We start from the raw sequence: 25,832 nt of genomic DNA on the forward strand, positions 1-25,832 counted from the left end.
TAGCCTCAGCTACTTTACTTACAACCACGTTATCCCACAATCTTGCATAAATTATCTGCCATTTTCATCACAATCACAATCAACAAACAATTATTTTTTCGTTTAATAACAGATTAATAATATTAATCAACAATTATAGTAAAAAATTGGATCATTATAAAAACCAACACTATAGATATATATATATAACTGGTGCAGTGATTTTTTGTGATTCGGGTGAATGAACGTTAAAGTTATATATAGATTGATCGCGTTATCAAACCACAGATTTGTTACACTTAGTTAAGCGCAAACGATCGAGTTTACTTCCTTTACCTTTTTCTATTTATATTTATCTTTTTTCGACTGGCAATCGTTTATTTCTCTTCAATTTATTAGCATAATAATAATAATAATAATAATAATAATAATAATAATCATAATAATAATAATAATAATAATAATAATAATTATCAATACCACGAAAAATAATTATTACAATTATTATTATTATTATTATTATTATTATTATTATTATTATTATTATTATTATTATTATTATTATTATTATTATTATTATTATTATTATTATTATTATTATTATTATTATTATTATTATTATTATTATTATTATTATTATTATTATTATTATTATTATTATTATTATTACCTTAACAGTTTGTCCGGTTTTCAAAAGCGGTTTGTCTGGATCGGGAACATAATCTAAAGTGATTCCGTAAAATTGACCCTTATTAATATAAGTTATTCTGTCATCCTCCCGTCGCTGTGACGTGCTTATCGGTGACTCCAGATGATACTTGAACCCATACGCTGAATAACTGAAACATTAATCACGCAATCAGTTGCCTTTGACCATCGATATATCTATAATAATGGTTAAAACTTTTCCACAAGTTTCCGAATTATTTAAAATAATCAGATAAACAAAATTCAAGCTTCTTTATCTTTATAGTTCTTAAAGTCCTCCTATAGGTAATTCCAATCGCTCAGAAAGCCTGATTTTTCAATAAAGTCTTCTGAAGAAATTAAACAGTAAATTATTGGAAATTGATAAAGGTGTGGAACGAAAAGTTTACAAGCGTAATAAATAAAATTTAATGTGCTTTTATATTTGTCAAAAAATAACAAATAATCATTAAACAACAACAAATAGGTTAGTTGTTGCGGCAAAACACGCGACTCAAATCATCATTGTCTGGAAAAATATCTGTAATAAATAAGTAGTATCGTATCAGATGTAATTACCGTATCTGACAGCTCAGAAACTAGGAAATCCAGAGTCTCTCGAGTGTATATAGTAAAACGGAATAGCTATCAGCAAAATGCTTACAAGTGAGGGAGTTGTAATATTTTAACAGTGCGAGCTAGTTAACTGAGCCAATGATGATAAGACGATAAGCGTGAGCAGTCACCAGTCGGTAGTACTCGAGGAAATAGACATAAAAAGGCGGCCGTTTGAAAAAAAAAAAAAAAAAAAAAAAAACAAACACTTCAGGTGAACGCCCGGTAACCATTAGCAATTGATTCTTTATAACAAGTCTAGTCTTGCCACTTAGTTTTGCCCGCGCCCGCGCGACACATTATTAAATTTTTATTGCGACTTGTATCAACTCCAACACAACATTAAAATAAATTTTATGATTGTAATTATTGAAATAATTATTCATAAATACAATATGGAAAGAAGAAAAAAAAAAAAAAAAGTACTAATAATTAATTTTTAACAAGTATTAAAAAATTAACCGGACGATAATAAAAATGAATTTATATAACGGTATCATATACTGACTAGGCAGAATCAGTTGGTCCTGAATTCTGAATTATTCTAATAAAATTTTATGCGATTTATCGAATAAATTATTTAAACTTTGAATACTCACATTTTTGGTATCTGAATTTTATCTGCGTCATTTTGGCGCCCAAAGTCGTGCCAAGGTCTGGATCTAGGAGGATTTGGAGTAGTAGAAGGTGAAGCTGAAGCTGAAGGATTCACCAGTCCCCGCTGTACCTGGCTCTGATTGTGAGACTGTTGTAATTGCAGCTGGAGAGGTGGATGATGAACAACAGCTCCACTTTCAAGGACCACTGTTGATGGATTATTATTATTATTATTGCTGGGACACAGCTCAGTGTAGTCGAATGAAGACTGAAATAATAATAATAATAACAACAATAATAATAATAATAATAATAATAATAATAATAATAATAATAATAATATTAATATTAATAAATAATAAAAAACTACAAATTTGTGGGAACAAACCTGATGCAAAGCTGTCGGAGGATGGTGGTCCTGTCTTGGAGTTACTGCATCAGCCCCAATCCCAGAATCGGGACTAGGAAGGTCTACGGTGAGGACCTTGCTGCTGCTGGACGAGGACCTTATTGCGTGGGTGGTGTATGAACTGGGCACCACCTCGTACCTGGTGTAGGACGTCGTTGTCGTGGAAAGTGCGGCTGAACTTGAGGACGCTAAAGGTGGAAGAGCTTCACTGGTCACGTAGACGGTGTTCCCGTCTCCTTGGTGAAGACCTGGTGTCGCACTTCCGCTGGCGTTTGAACCAGAATTGTAGGTTGATAGCCGCGGACTGCACGCCGAGTATGGATCGTAGGGGCTTCCGTATTGTTGGACCTGGAAGAGAGAGTATAAGATAGATTAATTCTAAAGGCCGTAAAGAAAAAAAAATTGTAAAAATTCAAATAAAAAGTGAATATTTACTTGTAATTGATGCTGCTGCTGCTGCTGCTGCTGCTGCTGCTGCTGCTGCTGATGATGATGATGATGATGATGATGATACATTCCCGGAGGTGTAGGACTATCCGGCTGAGCCTGTTTGTGCCGTTTAGACTGCTGAGCACCACGTGAGGAACTCAGGTCCTCAGGTTCCCTCTTGATACCAATTCCCGAAGAACCGTCGTGTCTCAGAGATTGCGGGCTGAGGGGCAAAGGGATGTTACTCTGGAGATTTTGATTTGGACTTGGCGATTGTTGATTATATTGGTGCAAAAAATGGTGGAGTTCTCCGCTTCCGTTCTCGGAGTTCTCTAGTCGAGAGCCAGCGCTCTCGACAAGAAGTTTCTGGCCCATAACTCCGCTGTAGAATAGAAAAATATATTATTAAATAAAAGTTGTTATCTGAAAATCTTTGACAGTTTTTAAGTAAACATAGGGTGTAAATAATAACTAAACCCCCGTGAACAATCGTCAATAGGTAGTTTATAGTTTATAGTAGTTAGCTAGAAGTTCCTTGGAGAAGAAAATACGAGTGCGTCGATTGTACCAAATAGTTAACATGTTATATTTAGCATGATAATGCAGACAATAAAAAAGTGTCTACCCTCGAGCGTCTTATTATTGTTAGGAGTTGAATAAAACGGAGAGAATCGGTGCTTTACCCCTACCCCTACCCCTACTAAATTTGTAAAGTAAAAGCAGGGGACTTGGTTTGGATCTTCACAGCAACCTGGTTCGAGTCGTCAACTTTCCTATCATCCTTTATTATTACAATTAAATTCCACCCTTTTTGGCACCATCGCATCATCATCATTCTGAGGATCGAGTGCACATGCGTCGAGCAGAACATACCAAAACCCTACGGTCAGATGCTTCGATACAATGCGTCGCAGATGATACCTGATACCTGATACCTGCCTAAGTTTCCTCCAGCCTTTTTTGCAGGCTCTCTTATGGTCTCATGCCCGTCTCACCTCTACATATATGTATAAGATATACAGATACACACACACACACACACACACACACACACAAGTTATATACGTATAAATAATATATATATATTTACGCTCTTCATGCGCACATGTCTCAAGTATCTCTTGACGACGCAATGTACCAAGTACGCACAAGAAATAACGAACCAGCTAAACTTTTTCTGGCGGACGAAGATGATATTAAGTGTGAGATGGAATATGTCATAACCTCGGGCTCGAATAAAGTATGCATATTTACAAGCACATATCTCAACATAACTCAACCCATTTATGGAACGATATTTTCGATTTGTATAGATGTGAAGATATATATATATATATATATATATATATATATATATATATATATATATTGGTATGTGTAAAATCCATGGATTGGAACCCTATGAATTCGGCTTATATGAAATGGATCCGAAAGGACGATCAGTAATGCGATGCTAATCCGACGGGCGCCAAAGAGCAGTCTTCTGCCTTTTTTCATTTATAAATCCTTTTTATTACTTTTATTTGTAATCGCTTTTTTTTTTCTTTTTTCGAATCCCTCAAGAGGTAAATAATGCATTTATCATTTTGGATTAAATGCAATTTTTTTGACTACTTTATCCTGTTAGTATATATACATTGATCAATCGAATATTTTTTATTCAATATTAAATAATAATAGCGATATAAAAAAAATTACAATTTATATAATTACTTCGATTTTCTTACTTAACATCAAATTAATTGATTGTGTCCATTAAAATCCGAAATATATAATGAGACATTTAAATATTTACTGTAGATTTAAAAAACAATAATTAACATTTTTAATTGATTTCATTTTATCAATTCTTACATACATAATTAAATCCAACTGTTGTTTATTAACGTAGTATTTATATATATATATATATATATATATATTATATATATCTTATATATTAATGAGATTGCCCAAAAAATAAATGCATAATAATAATTGGGATAAATAATTTGGCTAACCTCCGTATAATCATAAATATAAATAAATAAATAAATACATCTATAATATATTGATATATATTAAGGTCATCGGTCTTAGTAGTTATTCAGCAAATTAGCCATTCCACTTGTCGCTAAATGTATACGATAAATCATTATTCGCTTATTATACGCGGCTAAAAACAACGTGACAGAACAAACGGTCCTGTAATGAGATAAATGATTATATTTTTATTTTTTTATTTATTTGTTTTATTTTATCCATTTTATTAATGGGTTATTTTAGGAATTTTTTGTCCCGAACAAAATCCGACAAGATTCAGTGTAGGTCAACCCGAGGTCAGGGAGTTTTGCCGACAGGTCGATTCTTATTTTTATTTTTTTCCAAGAGGTAAAGAGAAGACCTAAGATTATGTTTTACTTGTGGTACTACCGGAATTCCCGGTTACGATGAGGTTTAACCGGAAATCTTTCATGGGCAAATTAACTTGACACATGTCAGTAGTCATGTTATGCCAATAAATCACATTCTATTTAATTATTCGAATATTTATAGTCACACACTATAATTATTAAAATTTAAATTAAACTTAAAGTTTAACGAAAAATCTATTTTTTTCTTCTTCTTATGCTCAAGACCTTATTATTATCTGTGAATATTCAGTGGTCCATTGAAATGTAAAATAAAGTATTTTGTGTAAATTTAATAATTTTTTAAAAATCTAGACATTTTAACGGGGTAGATGATCTAAATTAGGAGTTTAAATTATCAAATAAAATGGTCGAATGCCCTCTGACTCTGACTCTGAAAAAGATCCTCGTTTTCGTGAGTGTCACATCATAAAATGAAACAGAAACGAGCTTCATCATATCAGACTGTCGACGACAATAACTTATAAAAAAAAAAAAAAAAAAAAAAAAAAACAGACGGAAGAAACTATTTAAAAAATAACAATAACGATAACAACAACAAAAAAATATGCATAATAAAACAATAAAGTGTTACATTTTATTCCCAACACGTATCACCGAGTCTTTATTGTGATTTACTGCCGGTAGTTTCGTGATAAGTTAACGCACAAGTGCCGTCCGAGGTTTACATTCGAGATATTTATTTAGTTAAATAATTTAATTAGTATCTTGTCGGCATGCACCAGACCGGGAATTGTACACGGTTATACGGAGACAGTATACAAGAGACAAGAAAAGGTGACGTGAGATGACTATGAGGTGAAACAGAGCATAGAGATCGTGTTACATTTTGTCGTGAGACACTTTGTCGTATGCCGTTTTAGTTTCTTTAGAATTTTATTAAAATAAAAAATTTTTAATAAAATAAAAGATAAAACGTAACTTGTTATGCTGTATAATGTAATTACGCTAATAATTTTTTTTTTAACTTTAACTTTAAATAATTTATTACAGTTTGTTAGATTGTGACTTAAACTTTGAGGATAAAATTATATGTAAACGAATATTTTTTTCTGTGGCACAATTTTATTTATTGCAATTATATTATTTTGATAATATAAATTGGATAAATAATGTTTAATAATTATTATTTCCTACTGTAAAATATTCACAAAAAATTAGCAATTAAAAGTTGATTGTTTACCTAACAAATATATATGCTTAGCATAGAGCGATATTAAAAAAGGGCATGGGATAGTTGATAGTTGATAGTTTGAGTACCGAGGCCCGAGATACAAAAAGATAAGATCGGAATGCGAGATAATTAAGCCCTGCAACTTAAAATGTTAAAACGCTCGGATAAATATATTTATAAGTAACAATTGTCATTGTAATGACAAAAAACTATTTTTATTGTTAAAAAAATATATATGACTTTGGCCGGGTTGGAAGATAAAAATTTCTCAAAGAGTAAATTAGAAAATATGCTAAGCGAGCGATATAAATCAAAAACTACCGCTGGAGCTTTTTATTTTATTTTATATTGCTTGGGGTGCAGCAGCTAAGACCAGCACCAACGAGATGTAAATAAACTTTGAGCGCATAAGCATAAACCCAAAATATATCAACCCCCCTAGTGCCTCAGCATCCGTTTTAGTTAATATATATTTATATATTGCATGTTACATATTGCATTTTATTATTATATTATGTGTGTATGTGTCTCTGTTAGCATGTATGAGTGGATACAATAACCGTTGTCATTGAGAACACGCGAATGAGATTCGAGTTTGCAAACCCAACAAATCGACCGTAAAAATTCAACTCAAACCAATTTGAGTTTAATCCATTTTATTTTTAAATCTCTCTCTCTCTCTCTCTCTCTCTCTCTCTCTCTCTATATATATATATATATATATATATATATATATATATATATATATATATATATATAATTAAACTCATTTTTTTTATTATTATTATTATTTTATGTAATATAATAAAACGAGTTTAAATTGAGTATATAACTTTATTAAAAAATTCAATAAGACTATTTATCAGTCGTGGATTTGAAAATTAAAAAAAAATTTTTACAACAATTAAAAAAAAAAAAAAATCAATGAAATTTTTATTAAATATACCGTGGAGGGTTTTTTTCTGAATACGATGCATTGATGCCTACGCGGGTAATCGAGTCGTCTAGACAACATCCTACGTCATTGCATGATCGAATAGTTTTGATTAAAAAAAAAAAAACATAGAAATTAAGAAACGGGTGACATTTTCAGCTTGAGATAATTAAAAAAAAAAAAAAAAAAAACTTACGTTGGCCATAACTCGTGAGTCGGCGTCAATTTTACGTCCGAAGATTTCTCAGGCAACTTGTAGTACTCGTAGACGTAGGGGACGTTCTGCTCGTCAGGGTGTCCAGAAACCGCAGAGACCTGGTGCTGCTGCTGGAGGTTGAGCATGGCCGCAGTAGCTACTGAAAGCGGATGCTCGCAGTAGGCCCTCCAGTCGCCCTCCATGCCCTGGACTTGAACCTGAACGGCAGCGACACGTTTTGAAGCTTCGTCGGGGTCCTCAGGGTCAACCTGGTTTTCGTGATGCTGTTGGTGATGATGATTACCCTCTTCCTCTGTTGACTCACGGCCTACTGCGGTGCCGTACTGCTCTGATACTCCGACCACGCTTGATTCGCAATCTGATGAAGAACGACTACGTCTACTGTAACATATAATGAAATATTTTAAATTATCATCTTTACATAATTAATAATTTATATTGAAAAATTTTTCTATTATAAAATCCCAATGAATTTTTAAAAAGTTAACTTAAAATTCATCAACTTATAATCCTATTTATCAATCTTTGCTGAAAAAAATCTAAATCCAAATTCCCGGTGCCTGGCACGTACAAATTTTTTTAACATATCGCCTCTAATTTATGCATGTCGAATCAATCTCCCTTTATAAAATTTAAAACACACGCACCTGGATAACCGTCTTGCCATAAAAAAATCTCACTACAATATATATATATATATATATATTTGATGTATCGTGATGAACAAAGACCAAGTGGAGAGATACTTTAGCATCTATACAGATATACAATACGCATTACATACATAGAAATATAAAAGGAAAAGAAAAAAAAAAAAAAGAATAGTTAAGATACAAAGATAGTCACCCCGATAATGAGCTCCCGCGAATCCCGTGCAAATATTTTTCTTTCCTATGTTTGCATAGGTAGATCATTTCGATGAAAAATAATCATCGTCTTCATAGACATCAATGTCTAACGGAATGTCTGTTCAGACACTGGAAATAATTCTCTTATTTATTTAGATTATATATTATATTTACTTATATTTCGACGATCTAAATTCGCTGCTTTAAATTTATTGAAATATTATTAAAAAAATTATTTTATCAACAAAATTTAGTCAAGTTAATAATTACTACAGTTTTATAAAAGCTTTAAAATATTTACCTCATTTTTTAAGTTAGAACAATCGATATAAAAATTTCGCCAGTAAATTTAATAGTTAGAAATTTGACAATTAAAAAAAAAAAAAAAAATATATATATATATATATATATATATATATATATATATATATATATATATATATATATATAAAATAATAACTCCTAAAATCGTATTCTAAAACCCATAAGTCCAAACGGAAAAGACCTGATAAAAAAATACAACAAATAACATTATCATCCTTCCGTTAATTATCTCCTATCCACATTGGCTTACTGTCTAGCTACCTCTATACACAGTACTATCATTATTGACCGTACTTACCACTCATACAAACAATTAAACTTTAAATACACCCAAGTTTATATCTCTATCGCGTTCATACTCCTTTACTGTTACGTGTTAATTGTCGTTCGCTGACATGACTTTAAATAGATATATATATATATATAATGAAAAAATGGCAATAATTTTTATAACTGTATTATCTATTTTATATTTTAAAAAAGCCAAAAAATTTGCCGCGAGCAAATATTTGATTTTTTTTTGCTCCCATAAATATGAATATATTATTATTAATATATATATAGGGTATGAAGGATGTGAAGGGTTACTGTCGACGAATCAATCAAATTTTTTTTCTACTGACAACCGGATCAAATTTCGTTGAATTTTTTAGGCCAAAAAATTTTAATAATTCAAATTCCCTCCCTTTATTTTTTAAATAAGAGGAAGATATTTTATTTTATTTTGTTTTAAAAATAGACGTTTATTAATGTTTGTATCGGCGAACGAGAGGTATTCGCGGTATTTTCAAAATTTAAAAATCAAAACATGTTTTATACGCGTGGATAATACTCGGGAGGAATATTAAGAGAGATTGTTGTCGGGTATGCGGCGAGTGGTTAAACTAAAAATAAAGGATTACGAGATAAAGTTAAAACATGTGTTATTATTTATGTAAATATGTCGTATGTGTAAATAATAATATAAATGTGGATGTGTTTTTAGTAATTTAAAGAGGGACAAATGCTTTCACGTGTCGAATATGTGATATTACTATAAATTATGATGAGAAAAATAAAAAAATTATTTTTAGGAATAAGCAACGGAGGAGGGGGTAAGAGACAAATGTCGGTAATGCAGAAGTCAACTAACAGTTAAGGGTAAAATTAAACTAACAAAGTTTAATAAAATTTTATTTATTAAAATAGAAAAATAAATAAAATAAATTTATATTTAAATAGGTGACTGAATATCAGATTAAAATTAAATCTATTGAAAAATTCCAAACAAAAAGTGTCATGTAACATGATAAATGAACATTAAATCCTGCATATCATTTATAAATTTTTTTACAGACTTAATTGGCAACAAAAAATTTAATATTTTTTTAAATAAATCCGTTAGGTTACTAATTAATTTCCGTTTAGTGCATTACCGGAAAGAAGAAAATCCGGTAGATATATATATATATATATATATATATATATATATATATATATATATATATATATATATATATATATATATATATATATATATATATATATACATGTATATTTGTTTGTAAGGACATCTATGCATAAATAGAATAAGTATTGTAAGAGAAAAGAACATAAAACCGGATGCGCAGGTGAAGTTTGAAGTTCAGCCGAAGGGGTACAATAATAAAAAAAAATTAGCATAGCTATTTTTTAGTGTCTCAGAACTTAAAATTTTAGAGGCCTTTCTGCTCTTATTTCTCATCGTTTATCGTTAATATTTTCTCTAAAAACTCGGTACTTGACAATATATACAGCAATAAAAATAATTTTAGGCTAGTCACGTTTTTAGTTAAGAGAAGCCGACGTATGCTTAGATAAATTTTAAATTTTTAAATTATTGTCTAAATTTACTTGCGCAATAAAAACATGTCTCAATGTTGGTTTGTTTAAAAAATGTTTGGACAAGGTTTATTATGATTATTATTACTATTTTCTGATAATAAAGAAACAAAAATAATTATTTAATTGATAAAGAAATTTTTTAAATAAAATAGAAAATAGAAAAAAAAAAGACAAGTATTCCAAATTACGTGGGAATTATTATTAAATAAACAATTAAAAATAATGACTTAAAAAATGAATTGTTTCAAACAGAATACTGATTGATACACTCTGTTCTATAAATCCTTTTGTGCTGAATAGTTTATTTACCTTTTTGGCAACCCCCCACGGTGTCCAGAGGTGGTGGACCAAGGTGCGGAAAAGCAAAACCCGAATAATAAAAAGTAAAGCACAATAATAAAAGGAGAATATTATGAGAGAAAAAAGTTAGTTGGTGAAGGGATGCTGAGTGAAGGACACAGTACACTCATGTGATGTGTATATATATATATATATATATATATATATATATATATATATATATATATATATATATATATATATATATATATAAATGTATAGTATGTAACAATGTAACAAGTACAATGAACACAAGGTGAGATATCCTAGTGTGAGGTGAGGTATCCTTCGCGCGTGGCTCGTCTCCTTTTTTACCTCTACATACTTTAACTAAACTCTTTCATTTCACTCTTGCGCTCTTACTATTACGCTCATCTATACAACACACAATACCATTCATCTTTCATCTCTATGGATATGTGTTATATGTTATGTATTATGTGTATAAGACCGAGAATATTCTGAGTAACACTATATTATTATCCTTTTTCACACTTTCTTGCACCTCTATGCATATTCTTCTACTCTACTACCATTGTTAAATATTATTCTTAGTGTTATACAATGTAACATCAGTTAATTAGAAAAATTTTATTATATTATCAATTAGTCTTTTAAATTAACAACAATGTTTAGTCATAACTAAAATACATAATTAGAACATAATTAAAATAATAATAATAATAATAATAATAATAATAATAATTCATTAAGACAAAACAGTCATAAAATTTGGTTGTAGATACTTAAATTGATAATGTCAAACAGGTTGCCATGTAGGGAAAGGGTATCTTTACGAAAATTGAGACGTTGCATTTATATATAATACATACACTTTGTCTAGAGTCTAAGGTCTAAGGTCTAAGGTATTGATCAAACAATACGATAATCGGTTCATCATTTATTCTATTGCCCATTCCATGCGATATATCTATCTATTTATTTATTCAAATATCTATATCAAAGATAGACATTGCCGATATAGTGTAGTATTCTATTTCGTTCCAACAAATTATTGTTAATTCTTCCTAATAAAGATTTTGTTCTTTCATAAATGCAAAATATTTGAAATATTTAAAAATTTTTTTAAAGTTTTTTATAAAAATAGTAAAAGTAAATGCTGGCTGTCAATTTAAATCCCCTTAGACTTAGCAGGAAAATCTCTGTTAATATATAGAGATGTAATGTATTTAAGTATGAATACAAGAATTACAAGATAAAGATGAAAAAATTAATGAATATGAGGAATATGAGAAATATGAGGAATATGAGGGACTATCAAGTTGGTTTTTACAATTCTTCAACACATCTTGCCTCTACTCACAAATCATCGCTCGTTAAGCTATTCACAACACAATATATTACTTACGCATATATATATATATATATATATATATATATATATATATATATATATATATATATATATACTATATATATGCATATAATATAATATATGGATAATGCCTTTGCATGGCATTTCTGTTTACAATTGTACGCAAATCTATTCGTTTTCTGGTTCCTTTATACCAACCATGTAACTATTTGTTATTTTCATAAATTTTATTATTCATCACATTCATATATACTTTTATAAACTTTATTTTCTGAATTTTTTATTTAAATTACCAAAAGAAGAGTGTTTAATTAAAAAATTATCTAATAAGCAAGTAAAGAATGGAGGAGATAAATTTCGGTAGAGCAGAGACTGGATTATAAATAATAATTACAATAATGTATTATGAAAAAGAAAGTCGAAAAATAAATATTCAATTCAGCAATATTAATCGATTGCAACATTTGCATATTACAATTACGAAAATATCGAGCATTATTATATTTAAAAAAAAAAAGAATAATTGCGAGTTGTTGTTTAAGCTTTTACATTTCTATAAAAATTAAAATTATCGACAACTATTTATTATTGGAATAGATAAGTGAAAAATTTTTCAATAAAATGGCAAGGTGAAAAATTTAATTATAAGAATAAAAATTCATTAATATACTCAACGGCTGGCATTTGAAATTCTTATTTAACAATAATAGTCATTTATAATAACTCGACAATATAGATATATATATATATATATATATATATATATATATATATATATATATATATATATATATATATATATATATATGATGATGATGATGATGATGATGATGATATTGGACGTTAGATTAATGAATAATTAATCTCTTTTCCGCATCTACAACCAACACTATCAAACTCTATCTATTTCTATCAACACTCCTACAACAATTACAATTATCATTATCATTACGAATAATTATTATTAAAAAAAAAATCATTTATAAATTTATACAAAACTAAATATAACTACGTCGTAAGTCGTAATATCATAGGTTTTATTATCGTGGCATTTGACTTTTCATTAAAAAAAAATATATATATATATATATATATATATATATATATATATATATATATATATATATATATATATATATATATATATATATGTGTGTGTGTGTGTATGTGTTAATTGATTGCAAATCACAAACAGAAATATTTTTCAAAAATATATAAATAACTTTTATAAATTAAGTAATAAACTAATGATATTAAAAAAAATTTTTTATGATTTATATATATTTTTTAATGTAGATGTAATAAGCATTTAAAATATTTGAGCGAACAAAAACGGCCTCCCATTGAGTACCGTGTGCTATTACGCTCGATTATTATATGTATTATTATTGTATCGACTTTATATGCTCAAATTTTACGGCGCTGCCTACTTTATTATTGTACAAATACGATCTTACTATTACTCCAATTAAAATTAACTATTTCAATAGGGTTTTTTGTGAATCACAGTGGGTTGACTTTTTTAAAATTGTGGTTTTAAATTTTATTATTATTAATCAAATAATATAATTAAATAGTAGAGGTTTTTGAGGATCTAGTAATGATAAAAATATTTAAAAAAAAAATTAGTGAGCGTCTAGCAAAATGGAATGCAAATGACACAACCGGTAGATTCTAACCCTTTTATATTTGAATAGGGAGTTTTAAGCGTCCGTAAGTCCAGTAGGTCACTTAGGGATAGTTATATAAAATGCATAAAGCCAACCCAGACTGCTGAGGGTCATCTTTGGTGTTTAGCCGAAAAGGGTGAAACTTTACTATAATAGACCATTATAACTGGTGTCTCACTTGGAGCCTTACTTGGGAATAAAGTAATACCCGATGGACAACAGCGAGGAAGAACGAAAAACAAGATAAAGATGGACGTGTCCCACGGACGAGGTACTACTAAGTGCATACCTTATTTTTTTAAAGGTCAAAGTTAGTATATACAATTTATACAATTAGGTCGTACTGACCATGGGAAATTCGCAACCCCCCAACCTTTATACCGATTTATATCTGTGGATATTCAACCCGCCGGCATTCCTGCATTTGCTGACAGCTTGATCGCCCATTTGCCGACTAATCTACTCATCGTCTTCTCCAAAAATATTTATTTAAATGCCCCATTTTAAGATCATCATCATCATCATCATCATCATCATCATCATCATCATTATTGTTGATTAAAAGGACGCTTAATGTTATAAATTATTAACAAAGCAACAAGATGTATCAAAATTTCTCAGGTTTTTTGTTATTTTTTCAAATGAGTAACATAAATTTCGTTCTTTCCGACCTGATTTCCTGAAAGTTGAACCCAATTACACCATATCATTACCAGAAACACCATTAAAACCCTAAGGACACATTGTAAGACAAATTTTTTACCAAAAATGGTAACATTTTGGCATGTCCGTGATCAGTGTTTCAAAGAAGCTATACTTATTAATAAAATTATACATCGATAATGCTAATTATTCCCTCGGGGTCCGGTCATCCTGATGGGTAAAGGCGCTCTGTATTGCAATTAGCACCATTTCTATCACGGAAAAGTGCCCTTTTATACTTTTTTTTTTTTTTTTTTTTTTTTTTTTAATTTATTTATTTTAAAAATTCGAATCAATTATCGAAATAAATCGAGAAAACTTAAACTTACTTTTTAAAAATAATAGTTAAATCCGTGTGTTAGTTTGTGCTTGCAGTAAATTATTTTTCAACTCCTCGCCGTGATTGACACAGCACAGGAGTATCATTGCGCTTATCGTTTTCACATGAGTCCTTAGATCAGATTATATATTTATAAACCGGAAAGTCTTGAGGACACAAGATCGATAAAATTATAAAACTTTAAATGGTCACATGAAGAATTCACTGTTTAAAATAGAAAAAAAAAAAAAAAAAAAAAAAATCACTGAAATATTTTGATTACACGTGTGATAAGTGGCACATATGAATAATTAAAAAAAATTTTTTTTAATTTTTAAAATTTTGAAAAAAATGATAGGAATGAAAAGCGCGGGATTTTTTCAACTGGATCACAGTATTGTATATAGTTTATGATATAGTATCGGTATATGACTTTCCGGTTCGGTGTCTTGTATTGGACTGTGCAGAGGTGGCACCTTCCAGTTTGAAAACTTACATCTTGTCAGGTAAGTGTGAGCTTTTGCGGTGTGCCACCGGTTGCGTGCGTAAGACGTACTCCGCGCATGCGTGTCCAGTGTCTCTGCAAGTGCGTGCGCAGGACACATATGTCGATGTGTTTTTATCCTATTTTATTTTATTTATATATTTATATTGTATAAAGGAAGGAATTATATACGTATGTACGTAATGTAAGTATCAGTGTAAGTGTATGTCTCTTCATTCGCCTTCAGAGCAACGATATTGCTCCGCCTCTTTCGTTATTACCCCACCATATACGTGACAATCCGATAAGAGCACCCAGCCACTGTATCCTACATATACTAAAACTAATAATATATACTATACGGCTTTGCCGCTTTTTTTATCATCTAAATATAAAAAGTACTTATTTTTTTATAATTAGAAATTTTTAATTATTTCGAATGTTGTTAACAATTTAAAATTTTTTTCCAATCGTTATTGGTATATCTTATGAATTTAATTTAAAAAAAAAAAATGTTTATAAATGAATGATTCTATCGGCTGTTGATTTTGCTTAAAATTGATTATGACTATATAAAAGAAATAAATTATCAAATTTTCGAAATATTGAGAAAAAATAAAATTTCAGGATCTTAATTTATTTTATAAAATATGTGATAAAAGTAAAACGTTAGTGTTAATGTCAAAATTCCTCATAAAATTTCTCTATGAAATTGAGCTGTCAAAGCTCCAAAAAATTTGACTACCATAACTAATCAGACAACAATATAAATCTATAAAACCTGTGACATGTCCCGTAAAATAATAAGTCAGATCGGGTTCCAGATAAGAATTAAAAGCAATATATATATATATATATATATATATATATATATATATATATAAATAGTGGAAAAAAAAAATTTATAAAAAGCATTAGAAACTCTGAAACAATTCAAGATCCAACTCAATATTATTAAATGGACATTGGAATTTATTTAGCTCGGCAAACGGTGAAGTGCGTCTGTAGTAATGGTAACGCTCGAGAGGAAATAATAATATCCGAGAGTAAGACCAAGATCTCGATAAATTTTTATTTCCAACTAAGTCGTTAATGGCTACGATTTTCTAAGTTTCAAAAACGGTGAAAAAATGATCTGGCTTCTCTGGATGGCTTGTGAAAACGACAATAAAAAAGGCGGATGATCAATTAAATCAGTGAAATTCGTATCGATTTCCCAGCTCGTTATTTATTATTTCATTTAATTCAATTTTTTTTTTTTTTTTTTTTTTTTTTTATCGCGTTAATAATACCGGTGTTTCTTTTAAACAAACTATATAAATTATTTATTTTATCAATTATTGCAACCGAATTTCTCTCGGCAAAAAAATTTTAAATTTATTATAAAAAATCTTTCAATGGCAATAATTTGATCGGAAAATAAAAAATTGACAAAATAACTATTAAAAAAATAAACACTTAAAAAAAAAATTAAAACTTTATTGCCCCCCGCTTATATATATATATATATATATATATATATATATATATATATATATATATATATATATATATATATATATATATATATATATATATATATATATATATACTTTAGTAACGTGCTCGGAATAAATATAATAATAAGTAAGAGCAAGGCTGGATGGACCACGCCCTGTCTCCGTTTTGCTCTCCTTTTCTTTTCTCCATCACCATCATGATCCTCATATTTTTCTCCCGGTGTTTCTCTCGAGCGCGGGCTGCCTTTTTATCGTGGAATATTTCTTCTCTTCTCTCTCTCTCTCTCTCTTTTTTTTTTTTTTTTTTTTTTAAATCACTTGTGCGCCAGCCGCTCGTTCATGGACCCCAAGCAAACTGATTCGCGAGCTCCTTATCCCCGGCGACACAGAGACACGCGGACAACACTGATATTAGAGACAAGCGAATGAGTGTTAGAAGGACTCTGATTGGTGTAGACATGGCACACTTCCTTTTCTCTATAAGATTTCTAACATATACTAAAATATATACATACTTATATCTCGATATACAATATATAAATATACATTTAGTATTTTTTTTTACTTAAAATTTTTCTTCAACAATTTTTAATTAAAAATACAGAATTTTTAGTTTTACTATGTATTTTTTTTTCTTTTGTCTAGACATTTTAAGTTATTATAATTTATAAGAATAAAAAATTGTGCTTTTGACAAATAAAACACCATTTTCATATATAGTTAAAGATAGTTACGTAATTTACTGGCGTTATCTGTTGATGTTGCGGAGAAACAGTGTAAATACTGTGATTTTATTTTAAAGAAAATTTTCTTCAGTCGATAAAAGAGGATTCAAAATAATTTGACAAAATAGTGAAAGGAATTTAAGATTTTAAATGTTAATGAAAAACATAGCAATTTATTAATGGACTATTAAAATATTAAACTATTGTTGAAAATAAATTTTAATCTAATTTTTCTCGTAATTTCTTGTTCCAGTAATTTGTTATTATTGTTGTTGTTGTTGTTGTTGTTGTTGTTGTTGTTGTTGTTGTTGTTATTTGGTTAATATCTCGCTTACCAAGAGTACCAACTCGGAACTTGTGTTACACTCAACCAGGCCGGATAGACAGGTTGTCCAGATGCCACGGAAGGTCGTTTGCTTGCTAATATATTATGCCTGATTCTTTTCATCAGCATCAACATCAACATGAGCACAAGCTCCTCTAACGCCCGACGGCTCTTATTTATCTTTCCATTTAAATAATAATAATAATAATAATAATAATAATAATAATAATAATAATAATAATAATAACAATTATCATTCATTCGGGTATTTTAGATTAATTTATGAGCCTTCCCGTAAAACCTATATCAATAATATAAACTCACTACTGAACTTTAAATTTGATTCTCAATTGGCAAAGGGCTAAATTTTAAATATCAAGAGAAATAAATAATCAATGATAAAATAAACTCTGTAATATTAATTTAAATACAATTAAAAAAAAATCAAGTGACAAATAATTAATAGTTGTATTATAAAAAATATTTAATTACTGTTGAGTTATAAAATTCCAAATACCAAATGCCCGGTCAGTATTTAATGAATAAATAAATAAATAATTTGTTAAAGTTTTAATAAATAATAAAAATAAAAAAAATTAAATCGCGTGGTCTGGATTTCGCGCCGTGGGCAGACACGGGTTGTATAAAAGGTACGCGGAGAGAAAGCAGAATTTCTTTTTTTTTATTTCCCAGTTTGCTGCAGACTATCTCATTCTCTCTTTAGAGACATATTACAAGAGTTAATATTATTATAATGTAAAAAATCTAAAAGTAAGCGAGCTTTTAATCTGGATTACGACAGATATTTCCTTTTTTCAACCTTACATTATTTTATTTTTAAATGTATCGTTATAATAATAATAATAATAATAATAATAATAATAATAATAATAATAATAATAATAATAATAATAATAATAATTATTATTATTATTATTATTATTATTATTATTATTATTATTATTTAAAAGTTTAAACTTTTTGCCGGACAATTGTAGGCAATTCATGGGATCAAATAAAATTAGTAAGATGCAAGATGTTGAATGTGAGATGTAAGATGGATGGAGGTTAGAATTAACCGGATATGACGACCGGTAGGATATATCATATTTCTTTTATAAGCTAGAGTTGTCATACAGAGATAAAAAGAGTCACAAAATGGCGTACAATTGAAATTAACAGCCATTCATGCTAACTTGACATCATTTTTTTCGATTGTTAAGAAATTTAGATCATAAATGCCAAAGATTTTACCAACTTTACCTTTTATTATTATTATTATTATTATTATTATTATTATTATTATTATTATTATTATTATTATTATTTTTTTTTTTTTTTTTATATTAAATCAAATCTTTGAATTGGTCAAAGAGATTTTAAAGAAAATACTTTATCAGTTGATTAATATTATCGGACTATTTATTTTCAAAATATTTTTCTTGAAAGCAAATTTAAAAAGAAAAAAGTCTGAGGACATAAAATCCACCAAAACTCATAAAACTAAAACTCTACAGCATTCTTACAATAAAACTTGTAAATAAAAAACTCTAAGACTTAGTTAAAAGTTAAAAGACAATTTTATCGAAATAAAGTAAAAAATTTAAAAAAAAAAAAAAAAAAAATGTGTAATCACGATGATCATTTCTATTTTAGGTATACGATGAATCACGTGGATGGAAGAGCTCCAAACCCAAGGAATGGAATGGAACGGAATGGAAGAATTTGCCAGGTTCTCAACTGAACCGTCCATTGATATCAAGACACCAATAAATTTTATTCTTGCTGATGTCAAGTGAGTTTTTACTTTTTGTTTCAAGTTTTGCTCAATTTTTTCGCTAATCATAATAATAGTAATAATGAAAACAGTAAAATGATCGATCTAGTATGAGATTTACCCAAAGTTAAGGCCACCAAAAGAAAAACATTGACGGGTACTATGCAAAGGGGATTTAAATAGGGGCGAGATGCGGTCAAGGATGAAATCAAAAGGGAGATACCTTATAGATACCTTTTTTTTTTTTTTTTTTTTTTTTTTTTATTAACACTTGGACTAATGCAATTTAAAAACCCAAGCTTCTTTTTTTTTTCTTTTTAACTTTAATTTTCTCTTTCCTTTATCATCTTTCAATTTTAAATTTTAGTCTGAAAAAATTTTTTTTCATCCAATTAAAAGATGTAGAAAATTTTTTTCTTTATTTTGAACTCTTGAGGAATATTTAAAAAATTTTTTTTTGTCCGCCATGTTTAAGGATAAAAGATAAATTTAAAAATTAACGATTTAAAAATAAAATTTCGATGTTGGTTGAACGTTTTTAAGCAGTTTAAGTTTTTAAAATACTGTAGATGAAGGTCGACAGCAATTTGATTCTTTTTCTTATGACGTCTTTAAATACACGTGTAAAAGAGATAGTTTCCCCGTCTATATATATATATATATATATATATATATATATATATACCTGTTAATACATGTTAAAAAATAAAATAAATAAAAGAAGAAAATAAGAAAAAGCTTTAGCATAAAATCATAATAATAATAATAATAATAATTGTTGTCGTTATGATTATTTTTATTTAAAAAAAAGATTTGGTATTTGTGATTCGCGTGTATAATACCAAGGGGAAAAGAGAAAAGATTAAACGAGTGTATATATAGAGACGGTCAAACAGAAACAGTAATAATCCGATGGATCTTTTTATTATTGCTGTTAATTTAAAAGTTTTTTTTTTTTTTTTTTTTTTTTTCCTATCGAAAATTCACATTCCCTTTCACTTTAATCTTCTCACACATTAGTTGTGTTTATATGTATAAGATGTCTTTAGTCTTCGTTGATTAATAAAACTTTTAAAATGATGACGGTATTTATTTTAAATTTTTTGTTAATATTCAAATTTATATATGCTGCTTGTTATTCACTGATACTCACTCAATTATTATTATTATTATTATTATTATTATTATTATTATTATTATTATTATTATTATTATTATTATTATTATTATTATTATTATTATTATTATTATTATTATTATTATTATTATTATTATTATTATTATTATTATTATTATTATTATTAACATTAATATTTCAATGTTTTTTTTTTTTTTTTTTTTTTTAATGCTTTTATGACTGGCGGTTCCATAAATTGTTACAAATTTTATGACAATATTTTTGAGATAATTGTCTGGGATTTAAAATACTGTTAGCTGTATGAAAATTCCAGCAAAGCTATTTCCAATAGCTTACGATGCTATAATTTTAATAAAATAAAATCATTAACCTGGTTAAAAAAAATGATTAATCAAAGTCTAACGTAAAAACAGAGAGTATATTTGGCAACTATCTCTGCTTTACTGCTGGTAATATGGAATATAACGTACATAGATGACGCGTCGGTAAATACGCGAAATTCTTCTAACTTATAAGTATACTTGAATGAATTTCTCAACACATATTTTTAATGATTTTCAATCTTTTTCACTAATAGAAAACCATTTTTCTCAGTAAAAAAAAAAATTTTTTTCTAATAATAAAATATATATCCTCTTGGTTGATACCAACACTATTACAACCCCCAATAATTACCATAGGCTTTTAATTACTGTAGCATTTATCTACAGACACCATCACGTATAATACATTCTACATCTTTCTCTATCGTCAATATCGTGTTCATAAACTTTAATGGTTATTAACGTTTGAATATTTATAATAACAGTGTATCGACTATCATGCAGAAGGAGGAGCGTCGTTTGAAGTGAAGCCGTTGGGTAGGTGGAATATATTAAAAATAACATTTATTAATCATGCATCTCCGGGTCTTGAGTAAAAATAATTAAAAAAAAAAAACAATAAAATAAAAAAAATAAATAAATAAATAAATAAATAAAAAAAATAAAAAATAAAAAACTTACCCGGTACGAAGAGTTGCGGTAGGTCCAGAAGTTGTTAGACCAAGTTCCGCAGAAGCGGTTGACGGATCCGCGGCAACAAGTTCCGATAAGACCAAAACAGTTGTCGTAGTATTGGCAGGAACAGAATTTCCATTGACAGCACCAGAAGAGGCTGCTCCTCGAGGAAGGTCATCTTCGTCGTGCTGGTGAAGCTGGAGCTGGGGATAGTGATGGAGGTGGAGGGTCGCAGTGTTTCCTACGTTTGTTGTTACTGCGTGTCTCACGTTTACGAGATTTCGCGTCGATTGAGGGGTCGCTGGTGGAGAAGGTGAAGGATTCGGAGGAGGATATTCGACTACCTGGACCCGATCTGCTTCGCTCTCGTAGATTATTTCTTTGTCATGGGTGTACATCACGGTTTTTTGGCCATCATTATAGATCAGGTCGATCATTTTGTGTCCCAAACCTGTCGAGGGACTTGACTGGGTACTACGACCGTTTTCTTCCTCCTCCTCCTCCTCCTCCTCCTCCTCCTCCTCTTGGTGGTGGTGATGGTGGTGGTGGTGGTGATGATGATGGTGCGGATGATGCTGGTGGTGCCGCTGGTGGTGGTGCTGATTGTACTTGTGGTGTATGTGCTCTGTTTCGTGGAGATCCATCACATTGACTGGTTGCATTGTCGCTAAAAGTACTTCGTCATTTTGATTTTGGTTGCTCAAACAGGATGAAGCGGGAGATATAGGTCCTTCTTGAACCTACCAATCAGATTTAAACAAGTTATTGAGGGCTGAATTGTTATTTTTATTTTTTTTTTATTTTTTTTTTTTAAATGAAAATAAATTTTCTCGAGAGACAATCAAGTTGTCCAACATTGTGTACGTATGTGGCGGCGCCCAATAGAGTTTTGAAAAATGGTCGTAGCACCGCGGGGTTTGATAAAAATATCCAGAAAGATTTTGTAGACAATATTGTGTGAGTTACTGATGAAAATTTTTCAAGTTGAAGCTGTTTTTAAATTATATATATATATATATATATATATATATATATATATATATATATATATATATATATATATTTTTTTTTTTTTTAAATAAAAATGTCTCTATAAATTTTATAGAAAATTCGATCCTTTTGAAATAAAAAAAAAAAAAAAAAAAAAAAAAAAAAAGTCTCGTTAAAAAGGTAAAAAATCAATATGCTAATTAAGTGTCTCGGATCACTACATACTCTTCATTATTAATGAACTGGCTTATTTTATACCGAAGAGAATTTTAATAACCAACGTTATAAGATCTTGCGATAAGAATGCCCATGACGTGATTTACAACATAATGATTAACACGAAAAATAAATAAAATACATACCGGGGACATGGTGGTGTCCTGTATATGAAGAGTTGAGTTATCGGCGTCGTCAGTGCAAGTCGACATCCTTATCAGAGTCAAAAAATACTAACCAGTACTAGCAATTTAAATGATTTGACCTCAGCGTCAGACAGGCAATGCAACAGGTTAAATATCACAGGAGCTGGTATGTCTATGGCACATCAATTGATGAGGGGCACCTGTACCTTTTAAAGAGCAGAAGCATTCCAAGAATAAGCATAACAAACAAACAAACAAACAGGTATAATACAGTTGGTTATAATAATATAAAAAAAAAAAAAAAAAAAAAAAAAAAATAATAATAATAATAAAAATAAAAAAAAAAAAAAAAAAAAAAAAAAAAAAAAAAAAAAAGAATTGTAAATCGAAAAACCAGAACTTGAAACCACTATGCAAACAAAAGTATAATAATTTCATTCATGTAACTCATTGACGGATGAAAGAACAAGGAAGAGTGGTGTGTACCAGCAGAAGAGCAGGCCAGTTTCATTCTTATGTTGGTTGTTGATATCCAGCAACCAACCTGGCAAGCAACTTTAAGTAGCCATACGGGAAATAAGGATTGGCGTCTCTGGTAGTGTCTGGTAGTATCTGCTAGTATAGTGTCTGGTGTCTGGTCACGACGGGGTTAGCATCACACGGAATTTAAACGGAAGAGTTTCAGACTAAAGAAAGAGGAATCATCAGCATCACCATCTGGGATAATATATAATAGCAGCAAGCTTCTCTATATGCTATAACATCAGCAAAAGCATCTAAAGTGTAAACAGGGAGGAGGAGGAGGAGGAGGTAAGATGAAGCAGGTTCAGCCGGTCTAACCTGATTCTCCAAAGGACCCACCTCCGTTTGTATTTCAAGTAGCCGCACGCCCTCGCGCCCTCCTGGCAACTCTACACTATACTCTTAGATGTATTTGCTTCTTAAACACGGTCAAGTAACGTCTTAAACAACAACTTTGTGTCTTTCATAGATTGACGTTGAATCAATTCTCTAACAATCTAAATCTCTCTTCAGTCTTCCATTTAAATAGAGATTGTGCTTTTTTCGTTAGAAATTATCATCAAGGTCATCCGGTTCGCGGTTTGTGCAAGTGATTTTTTAAGTGTTCAAGGGCTTTTCTGGTGTAGAAAGTGCTGTAACCGTTTGTCCGAATAATATTCCACAGAGAAATCTCTTAGAAAGCAGGAGCCATGATATTATTCTGGGGCTTGAGAATTTGATTTCGGATTCCCAATGCCCAGGAGTAGCAGCAGGTGGAATCCAGATTTTTCATCGTATTTTTTTTTAACATTTTTGTTTACTTAATTAGAGAGAGAGAGAGAGAGAGAGAGAGAGAGAGAGAGAGAGAGAGAGAGAGAGAGAGAGAGAGAGAGAGAGAGAGAGAGAGAGAGAGAGAGAGAGAGAATATAGAAATGCAAAATGTTTAAATTAGATGGATTTTAATTAATTTTTAAAATTTCGATACTTTTTTTTTGTCCATATCATTAAAATAAATATGTAAAATCTATCAAAACATTGAAACCCATGAATAATTTTAGTTTTTTTTCAAATAATTTTTATGTAACTATTTTAATAGTTAACTACTATTACAACACCAAAATACTTTTGCAATTCAAGTGACTTTAATGCCTCGAATAGATGTTTGTGGTGTTCTGGTTTTTCAAAAAGTGTTAAAAAGTAAAAAATAAAGTTAAGAATAACTCACGTGTATGTGTACAGAAGTGAAGTGATGATCAGATGAAAATCTGAAAACTACAAACTACCAAAGTGATAACTAAAAAACTACCGAATCACATTGTCCGTAATATAGTCATCGCATTTTCCACCACACCACTTGATAAATCATAGTAACCATAATAAATGTTAAAAAATCAAGACGGAATATATAATAGGTAAAACACCGTAGGAAAAAAAAAATTAAAAAAAAAACACACTCAATATCACAGAAGACAGTTTGTCTTCTCACGCATCCTCAAAATTGATCAGCAACAAATGAACCATCAGCACAAAAAAACTCACTAGTTATCAGTAACAAATAATAATTATTTAATTATTTAAATTAGTGTAAACTAATATTAATAAGTTAAAAATGAATAATCGGAAGCGAAACGTCGTCGCGTACACACTACACAGAGTTCTCTTCTCTCGAAGAACAACATGGCCGCCTCAACTCCCAGCATCCAAGAGTTCCTTTTTCCCCTTTCTCACCCACCGTCTTCGTCTGAAAAGAGTGATATATACCTATATCGACGTACCATAAAGGTATCTTGCTTTAACCTGAAAGCTTTAAAGGAACTGTTCTTGTCTTGCAGCCTTCTACTGGACCAAAGTCTCTATCCCACTCCGAGAGGATCCAATGTAATATTAAAGAGAGATAAAATTTTCTGTCTCACCTGTGCTCTCCCACTACTACTACCTGCTTCCACTACTCAAGTGCTTCTTTGTCAGTGTGTGGATACTTGTTGGGCAGAAACTTTACCTGTATGTGTTCTATCTGAGATACCCAAGCCAGCCTCCCACCATTCAGAGCTTGGCTTGACGACGGTCAGCTACACCGATACTCAAATTAAGCGGATTCATAGGTGCTTCCTAGGTAATTTACTTACCAACGCATTTAAACTTTTTTGTCAATTTATCAATTTTTCCTTGATTTTATAATT

At 29.6% G+C, this 25,832-nt stretch overlaps 1 protein-coding gene across 7 annotated transcripts in view; it reads right to left on the bottom strand.

The window, feature by feature from the left end:
- The window catches only part of Grh (grainy head), a 29,524-nt gene extending 4,510 nt beyond the window's left edge, over positions 1–25,014 (bottom strand). For 5 of the 7 annotated variants that reach the window (XR_012479274.1, XR_012479273.1, XM_074243790.1 and 2 more), the window contains exons 1-8: positions 24,878–25,014; positions 23,152–23,357; positions 21,806–22,539; positions 7,432–7,833; positions 2,723–3,098; positions 2,267–2,635; positions 1,881–2,146; positions 650–818 (exon numbers count right to left, since the gene is read on the bottom strand). Coding sequence is in view for 5 of the 7 variants with exons in the window: in XM_074243790.1 (XP_074099891.1) it covers positions 650–818; positions 1,881–2,146; positions 2,267–2,635; positions 2,723–3,098; positions 7,432–7,833; positions 21,806–22,539; positions 23,152–23,217 (2,382 nt within the window). In the remaining 2 variants the exon portion in view is untranslated. The remainder of the gene's footprint in view (positions 1–649; positions 819–1,880; positions 2,147–2,266; positions 2,636–2,722; positions 3,099–7,431; positions 7,834–21,805; positions 22,540–23,151; positions 23,358–24,877) is intronic. The other 2 variants (XM_074243791.1, XM_074243789.1) reach the window with 2 other exon arrangements.
- Between the last annotated feature and the right edge of the window lie 818 nt (positions 25,015–25,832).

This window comes from Cotesia typhae, unplaced genomic scaffold (genome assembly GCF_013202065.1).
Source record: "Cotesia typhae breed Kobodo isofemale line unplaced genomic scaffold, CoteBio_Ctyphae contig_413, whole genome shotgun sequence".
Classification (NCBI taxonomy): Eukaryota; Metazoa; Arthropoda; class Insecta; order Hymenoptera; family Braconidae; genus Cotesia; species Cotesia typhae.